The 9115-nt window shown below is 34.8% G+C and overlaps 1 protein-coding gene across 1 annotated transcript in view; it reads left to right on the top strand.

Annotated features, from left to right (window-relative positions):
• The window catches only part of LOC113234332, a 19276-nt gene extending 12345 nt beyond the window's left edge, over positions 1 to 6931 (top strand). Inside the window, exons 4-5 of the mRNA XM_026469632.1 lie at positions 2405 to 2456; positions 3354 to 6931. Coding sequence (XP_026325417.1) covers positions 2405 to 2456; positions 3354 to 6694 — 3393 coding nt within the window. The 3' untranslated portion in view covers positions 6695 to 6931. The remainder of the gene's footprint in view (positions 1 to 2404; positions 2457 to 3353) is intronic.
• The last annotated feature ends 2184 nt before the right edge of the window (positions 6932 to 9115 follow it).

The following is a 9115-nucleotide window of genomic DNA, read 5'->3' as shown; positions in this document are numbered from 1 at the left end:
AAGAAAAGAAATTTTTCTCGGCTACTTCATAGTCATTCTTTAAAAGTTAAAATTTCTTTAAAAATAAGAATTTAAAGCTTTTTTCAAAACACTGTTGGGAGCATTTTGTCTATAGCTTTATCTATAGAAAAACTTTAGAATACGAAAAGATTATTTTTACTTGCTTTAGTGTAGTTGATCTTGTAGAAGAATATTCACTCATAAGAAGCTTTTGTCATTGTCTACAAATCGCAAAGTTAAGATAAATATAGTGTACCTGATTGTCCTCCATTACGTCAATTTTTAATGTTCTTAAGTGATTTCCCCAATCCCGAAAAGGTCCTGGGACCTAAAAAATATTGTCGTAAGGCAGTCTCCATTTTCTGTCTAAGTTCCTCGAAGTTCAGGTATAAAAACTCTACCTATTCCGATCCCTGGGATTAATGTTGAATCTAATTAAAATAAATAAACGATTTAAGGTCATCTAATTTTATAATTAGTTTTACATTTTACATTCTGTTTACATTCACAGCAAACGTAATAGATTATTACATTTTGAGTTTCTTAATTCTTTATTATTGTCGCGAAACCTTCTTGGTTTAACATTTTATTTTTTATTTTCCTTATTGATGTATGTCACCTTTGTCCATATCACAATTGTTTTAGTGTTTTTGCTAGAAGAAATATCTCGCTTTTAAATATTTTAAAATGTACGAAAATTATCTCCCAATTCAGTAAGTGTTTTAATAAGGGAGCAAAGACTGCGGCCTGCCGTATCGTCTATCCATATCAGAACCTTAAATTATCCCGAGCAATTATATTTTTAAGCGATGTATTTCTAATAAATAATGAAAACTCGAGATGTGGGGAATTTGTAGGGAATATGAACTTTGCTCTCCCCAAATTTGGGGATTTTGAACAATTGGCATTGGCAACGCTGATTGTATTGAATGATGTGACATAATATCTAAGGTTCACCACCTCCACCAGATCTTTTAATATTCTGTACTTTATCCATTTTGCATGAACTCTTACAACTTCCAATAGAATAAAAACCCTAATTGTAGTATTTTTTAAAATAAAATCTACTGAAGATGCGCTTTATCGTGTTTGTCATAAGTACAAACACTACCGAATGTCTATAAATTAAATATATCTAAATTAAACTTAAGAACACTAGTTTTTAGAGTATTAATAGACCATACTGGATGTGTACACAACAATTTGACTAAAAATAATCAATTGTTCTATAGATAAACTTAAAATAAGGACTATAAGAGTAAATCTTAAGAGAGATTACACTTAATTAAGTTGTTTAGTATTAACGTTTTACAATTTTGACTTGAGTGAAATACTCGTAAGTCTATAAGAACAATTTCTTTTTTATAAAACCATTTACAGAGAAATAGTATCTAAATCTATACCATATTAAGACTGTTTATAGATATAACAGTTTTAAGGCGTATAAAGTGTGCTCCTTGGGTTGGTGCAAATTTATGATAGATAAATTCGACGCTAGCGAGAAAAAATCGTTTATGATATACTGATAGGTAACGAAACATGGTTATATAACTATGAACCTGAAACAAAGCGACAGTCCACTGTATGGTGCTTTGAAGATGAGCCGACGCCAATGTTATGTCGTCGTACACGAAGCACACAAAAACAAATAGTTGCCTCATTTTTCTGCCTGACGGGACACATTGCTACTGTAGTGCTAGAGCATTAAAGGACAATTAACTGCGAATGGTATATAACAGTTTGTGCCCCAAAAGTGTTGTCAGCTAGGTGTGATAAGCGACCGAAGTCAGGAATCTGGCATCACGACAACGCCGCTTCGCACACTTCTGCTAGAAAACTCGACTATTTTCATTAAAAAAATGTATCTATCCTGCATCACTCTACCTTGTAATTTTTACCACTTTCCAAAAATTAAAGAAAAATTAAAAGGCAAGCGGTTTGAAAGCAAAGAAGATGCCTTGGCTGCTGATAACTTGGAGATTTCTGAGATGTCTAAAGAAGAGTGGTCATCGATATATTCCAGGTTTACACGAATGGAAAATTGTATACGTGTTCATGGTGAATATTAAAAAAAAATCAATACCTTAATAAAGAATAAATTTTATTATTTTTGAAAATCTAATTTCTTTTGGCATGACCCTCGTATATATGTAGGTATACTAAATATATCGTTGTTTATTATTTGATAAAATATGATGTTTATTTTTGTTTGTCTATGCATCCAAATTTTGCTATTGGCGCACTACGTATCGCTCTTAGTGATAAGGCTGCCGTTGCCACATTAGTTTTAAGCTGTCTATATACTGTTTTTGTTCCTGTGTGTATATCTATCTATCTTTATAACTTAAGTTATTTGTAGCTACTATTAACGTTCAGGTAGTTTCAATCCATCCATTTGTTCCAGGTAGCTGTCCCCCTTTCCCCATCATCGTCATCAGTCGACCAACGTTCGGAAGGTGCGCGTTCCACTAACTCCTTTAATACGTCCAAATTTCCCAACATTAACATACATACCACCCTAAGCGTCATTGAACTTGGCATTTCTAGCAGTTATCTACCTCATCTTAGCTTTTCTGAAGATGATATTAACTTGCATCATGTCATAAATCATGTTGAAGAAAATTCAAACGATGATCATGTTGAAAAATTAAGTTTCAAGCTCAGTAGAGTCTCTAAAACGAAGCTGCAGAAAATAAATACTATAATGTGGTGTAGATCCTTCAATGCAACTGATCAACTTTTAAAGAAACTCTCCCATGAATTTACAAATGACGCAATAATTCAAAAATATTTTTATCCTCTTGAGAGTAAGATTTCTAGAGTTGATAAACCGTCGACATCATTTTCACTTCTTAAAACTCAAGACAATTATGCCAAAATAGATGTTATTAAAACTTGGTTAGACGGGATCAATTTGAAATCACACGATTTTTTGAACAGACCCGTTAAAAGAGAGCAGATAGTGACCATTTTCACTAATAAACTTAAGAATGTTAACTTTAATGGACGTAGAAAGAATGTTCGAGCTAAAATCGTTGATATTTTGGATGATCTACCTATTAGTTTTTATGGAACTACTAGAAAAACTTATTTAAACAGATTGGCCAACATGTTACTTAACAGATTGTACAGAATCAATTTTGGTGTTGGTAGTAGTAGTACTAATAGATATAAATATGTTAATTTATCTCAAAGCGGTATGACGATCTTCACAAGTGGCATACAACCCACCGAAGATGAATTAAAAGTGATTGTACGAGAGGAGTTAATGGATTACGTAGAGAAAAACAAGCTGGAATACAATTTAGATAGGATTAATGATATCGAAGCTGATATAATTGAAATTTTACTAGATCTAATGGGTGATATAAAGGCAGACAGAGACAGGAATGCGAAAGAAGAAATCATCAGTGTGTTACGTGAAACTAGTATGTTTGCAGCACAGCCAGAAGAGCTAGCGAATCGAATATTAGAACAGTTGAAGGAAATGTTTAATGTTGTTGATGAATCTCACATAACTGAAAAGCCACAATCAAAGACTGAATCCATAATTGTGTACCAGAACGGATTTCATACATATAAAGCAAGTACTTTGGACAGCGAATCGCAAACAAGTTATGAAGATAATTTGAAACTGTATACTTTGAAAATATCGCACGTTATTGACCACTGGTTGAATGATTTTGGATGTCATAAATTGAATTTTTATGATAAGCCCGGTAGACAGGCAATTATAGACGACCTAGCACAAGATATAGTTGATAGATTCAAATATTTGGAACTAAATCCACCTAAACATTATTTATTCGATGACATAGAACACTTGAAATACCAAGTATTTAAATTGATTAGCAAGCTTACTGGAGAAAATAATTGGGCATCGCTAGAAGCAGCACCCGATTTGATGAGAAGAATAATAAAAATCCCGCTACCTGTCCTGAACTCTACAGATGCACACAATTTCAAATATGCAACTGAAAATCACGAGAAAGAAACCGGAACGGACAATCTACTAAGAATTATTTCAGATAGAAGTTGTAGTACGGAATCATTTGAACAAACTTGTCGTCGATGTTCTTCTTCACCTGAAACTTTATGCACTGAAAAACCTATTATTATGAATACACCTAGACGAATGAGTCAATTGTCTATGTTTGAATCGTCAAAACTTAGTAGTCAACTTAGTAATGTGACTACTGCAGAGCCAGCTCTAAATAAAACTGTAAACTGTGAGAATCCAGCAACATTCTCGTCTGTTTATGTAAGTTTCAAAGAACAGGATAATTTACAAGTTCCCAATGCTATATCGTCTGACCCTAGCGCTTCACCTTCGAATTTACTTACTCCTTCTAAATCAGTCAAAGAACTGAATAATGAATACGATGATTTTGTCAAAAACTGGATACATGAGATACCTATACCATCGTCAACACCTGAAGAACAAAATTTAGCTGAAAAACTGCGATTAGGGATTTATAATGCGGTCTGGAAAACAGTAGCCAAATTAAAAAATCATCCTTCGAGTATATACAACCCATTCCACTACCAAGATTTATTAGACGACGAACTCGAAGATGTATTTCAATCGTTACCACAAACAGAAGAACTGCTGGCTAAGAAACATTATTTAAAAGTTCAATTTATTGAGAAAACTGTAAACACGAATGAGCAGATAAAATCGTCTTTTGCTCCCGACATACTTAAGCAAAATTTAGTTCATAATATACTTACACATATACCGAAAACAAGAACCGATATTGCCGACGAGAATCCAGTAAAACTTCATGAAGAGTTAGAAATTCTTCAATTGGCGGAGCTTTATATCCTCTATGCAAGATTTAAAGATGAAGATCAGCTAAAAGCGAATGTGTTTAGAACAAAGCTAGTAAAACGACTTCAAGAGATTGTCGACGAACTGAAAAGGACACATCAAAAAGAACTCGAACATATTGATAGAGATTTGTACATGAACGAACTATTGTATGCCATGCAACAAGTGCCCTTACCAAGTGATGAGACCATAAAAGCTGAAGCTGATGAAATTTTGCTTGGAATGGAAATTGAACAATGGATGGGTTATCTGCCTATGGTTACTATTGAAAACACGAGAGAATTATTCACTAGAAGAAGGCTTAAAGACAAGCTTGCTAAGAAAGTACACAACTTAGAAAAATCAGTCAACGTTTCTAACATCGAAGGTTCCAGATTATTAAAGATGGAAATTTCTGCTTTCTTAGATAAACTACCATTACAAAAAGACCAGAGTTTAAACTTAAACTTCATGGTAGATGAATTGACTAATCGTATTAAAAATATGAATAATTACGGAACAGACAAGTTTAATGCCACTGGACTTGATAATTTAAATTTTGCAGATTTTAGTAGACAAATTCAAAAAGCATCCAGTTATAATCAAATGCCTGTACCAAATGGACACCAGTCTATAAATACTTCAGCAGATACTAAAATCCCAATTTCTGAAAGTGCAAGGTCTTCAGGAAACCATGTTTCAATTCCTTGTGCTCAACCGTGTAATGGCAATAACAATGGCAATATATATGGCGTACAACAGGCAATACCACCAGGAATAAATGCTCAGTTGTCATCGGGACAGGTACCAAACGCTCCATGTAATGGAAATAGCAGTGACAAGACAATAAGTCTATGGCAAAGTTCCAATGATGCATCTGCAGCTGGTCAGTTGCAAGGTATGCAGCCGATAGGAAATATTACAACTGCGGGAGGAAACCGGAGTCAGTCATTTGGACCGCCATCAAATTCTCTTCTTAGACCCCAGCAAGCAACCTCATTGGGACCAGTGCAATATATTCAACCAGGCCCTTTACAGCAACAGCCTCCTTCTGTAATGGCAGACACTTCAGTATACTTTGGACCGCGTTCAGCTGCTCCAATTCAAAGTCCACAACGCTACACTTCATTTGAGCAGCAAAACCCTGCAAGCTCAAGTTTTTATCCAGGCCAGGAAATAGACCAATCAAACGTGCAACCACGTAGTTTCCATGAATGCGGAAGTCCACTTGTAGCTGGACGTCCCAATGTCTTAGGCCAGCCAAGGAATGTGAATCAGTCTCATCACGAGTCAGTGAATTCAGCAGATTATCATACCCTTCCTACGAGTCCCCAACAAATAGGAAATCCATGTTCAGTTCGCCAAGCTGGCGTTCACAGCTTTGCGGAACAGTCGAGGCAAGCAATTGAACCACCTAACCAATTAGGACCACTGTTTTATCGTTCCACTGACCCGCAAGGTATTAAACGGTTCACTGAAGAAAATATGAGAAATCGATCACAGTCTGACAATCAACATATTTCTCAGCAAAATGTTTTATCAGAATTTCCTGCTTCTCAAGGTTCTTGTTCTCAAGGCAGGCCAGCCACCACTGGTCAAGTTAGTCCATGTCCTGTTACTTGTTCAGCTCCAAATGACATGAATGTCCAAGTACCCCCTTCGAAACCACCGTGCCCTGGAAAACACTGTCCAACTCTCAAAAGAGCCATGGAAACCCAATGCCCCGCAAAAGGTTGCTGCTTTCATTACGACGACTGGGATCAGGAAGAACTAAATATTCGTTGCAGATGCTTAGAGAGATTTAAAAGAAATAGAATTAGAAGATTTGGGTGTAACCCAGTCTACACATTTTCACCGTGCTTCTGTTTTCCTGATAATGTTTAGATCTGCACGGAGTATTTTTGGGTTTTTTGCCTAATTTCTGTGGCTATTTAAATATTCTAGTATTATACTATTATTTCATATTTCATGACATTACACCCTATTATTAATATAGTATTTTGCGATAATATTATGGAATACTTAAATAAAAATTTCCAGAACATTAACCAAGAAGCCGTTCTTTCAATCCACTACCCTGAGCTGATGCTTCCCAACATCTAAAGTTTCCTTAGCGTCTTTCTCCAATAAAAAAAATTATGCAAAATAATTTGAAATTTTCAAATGATTTTGTGTTTTATGTTTTCGTTTCTGAAAGTTAATAATGGATTATACACGTTTCTTGGGTGAGGCCCTCGATTAATTTTCATTTAACATTTTCGTTTATTTCGTAACTATAGTATTAAGATTTGGGAAATAGTTTTTTTTATTATTTATTGTTTTGGTAATAAAAATAAAAACTATTTAAAAGTCGATGTACTTTTTGTTCGGTATTATAGCCTAAACCTAAAGTTTTGAAAGAAAGTTATTTGTTATGGTACTGAGTTTGTGATAATAAATATAATAATAATAAGTGTGGGGTCAAGCCAGCCAACAGGCAGAAAACGTTGACCTACCAACGAATGGACGTCGGGTCTAATACAAAAACACGAAAAAAATGTTAACCTATACAAACATAGTGACATGTAAAGAAATATAAAAACTAAAAGCTTTAATTTAAATTGTAACTTTATTGCAGTACTGCCTAATGCTCTGGCCACACAGAGGCGTCTGCGGAAGCGTTCCGGGCGCGGGAATGTTTGTAATGTACCAGTTCTTATGGACCCAATAACGCCATGACAAACAGGCAGAGCGGGCGCGGGCCGCGGCCGCGGCGACCGCGGGGCGGGTGCGGGCGCGGGTGTTGTAATACATTGAGTTCTATACAACCGTTCACACAGAGCGTCAGTGGCGGGGCGCGATCCGGGAGCGGGGCTTCAGCAGGCATGGACGTTGTATTTTTTTACAACTATGGAATGTGTTTTAATTGATTTTAATCAAGTTTCAAGATGAATTCGACGGAAAAACTTATATCTCTGGTTCAATCATACCTTAGTTTATTTAATACAAGTGATAGAAATTATAAAAATATACAAAAGATTTGGGAAATAATTCCAAATAGCTAAATCAAAGTCGTGAGTATATATTTTATGTTTTTAATTATTATTAGAATAATTAACAAATTTTTCTCTTGATTTCAATTACATAATCAGACGATCTTTGATTTGTACGAGGAATTGGAAGTAGTTCATTGGCCTCAAGTGGTTGAGAATCGCTCTATTGAACCGTATTGTTACCGTTCTTACTTTAACGAAATTGTGTAAACAACACGTGCCTTTGATAACTTCTATTGTCGTTTAAATATCACATTGCATGGGACGTCTATAGACTTGCCATTTCCGTGTTAGCTGGCCGAATACGTTGTGGAAAACGTCTCCATCAATAACAATCAACTGTGAGATACCCCTTCCCCCGCCAGAAATACCATCTACACCAGTGATAGCAGTGCCAATACCTCCAACGAAAAGGAAATTAGACTCTCAAGGTGACGTGAATAAAGTATTAAATTATTTAAATAATAAGAAAAAACATGACGCCTTAGATTGCCTGTTTATTAGTTATGCAGAAACTTTTATAAAACTGAAACCCACAAATCGAGCCGACATCAAATTGAAACTTGTACACATTTTTACAGAAGCTGAACTGAACGACCTAGAAGAAAATCAAATTTCAATATACCGGTACAATCTCCTTCATTTATCTTAATTAGCACAACAAGTAATAATGATCAAGAAAGTATCCCAGTTTCATTGCAACTAATTCCTGAAGACTTGTTTTCCCATTATGATACCAGTAATATTGTTGAAGACTAAACTACACAGGTAATTCCAAAAGGTATGGTACTGAATTAATGCTGTGATAACATAAAAAATGTAATAAGACTTATTACAAAGAATAGTAATACTAGCAATTAATCTGGGACACAAACATAAACGTCAATATATCAGAAATGATGAATGCTAATTTAATAAATAAAAAGTGTTTTATATAGCAACCAAGGAGCTTTATAATTTTTATTAGAGTATTGAATGGTCTACAAAACACTTTTTATTTGAATAAGTTTGCATTGTTAGTTCTGAGATGTTGATTTTTATTTAGTGACTCGGATTCATTGCTCCCGAGTGTATAAGTAGGTACATAAGTTAAGAGAGAGCAGAGGAAAAATTCGTAATCTTCGATTTGATTGTAGAGGGGTATATCCACTTTAAAGCTAAAAATAAAATATTGTATGAGTAACTACACGATATATTCAAGCATAGACATTAATCAGAAACATGATACAATAAAGTTTCCTCGATAGATAAAAATCACGAAATGACCTCTAAT

Source organism: Hyposmocoma kahamanoa, unplaced genomic scaffold, assembly GCF_003589595.1.
Source record: "Hyposmocoma kahamanoa isolate Upper Pololo Valley unplaced genomic scaffold, ASM358959v1 83, whole genome shotgun sequence".
Lineage (NCBI taxonomy): Eukaryota > Metazoa > Arthropoda > Insecta > Lepidoptera > Cosmopterigidae > Hyposmocoma > Hyposmocoma kahamanoa.
The sequence above is the reverse complement of the archived record's forward strand: the minus strand, read 5'-3'. Positions and strand labels throughout refer to the sequence as shown.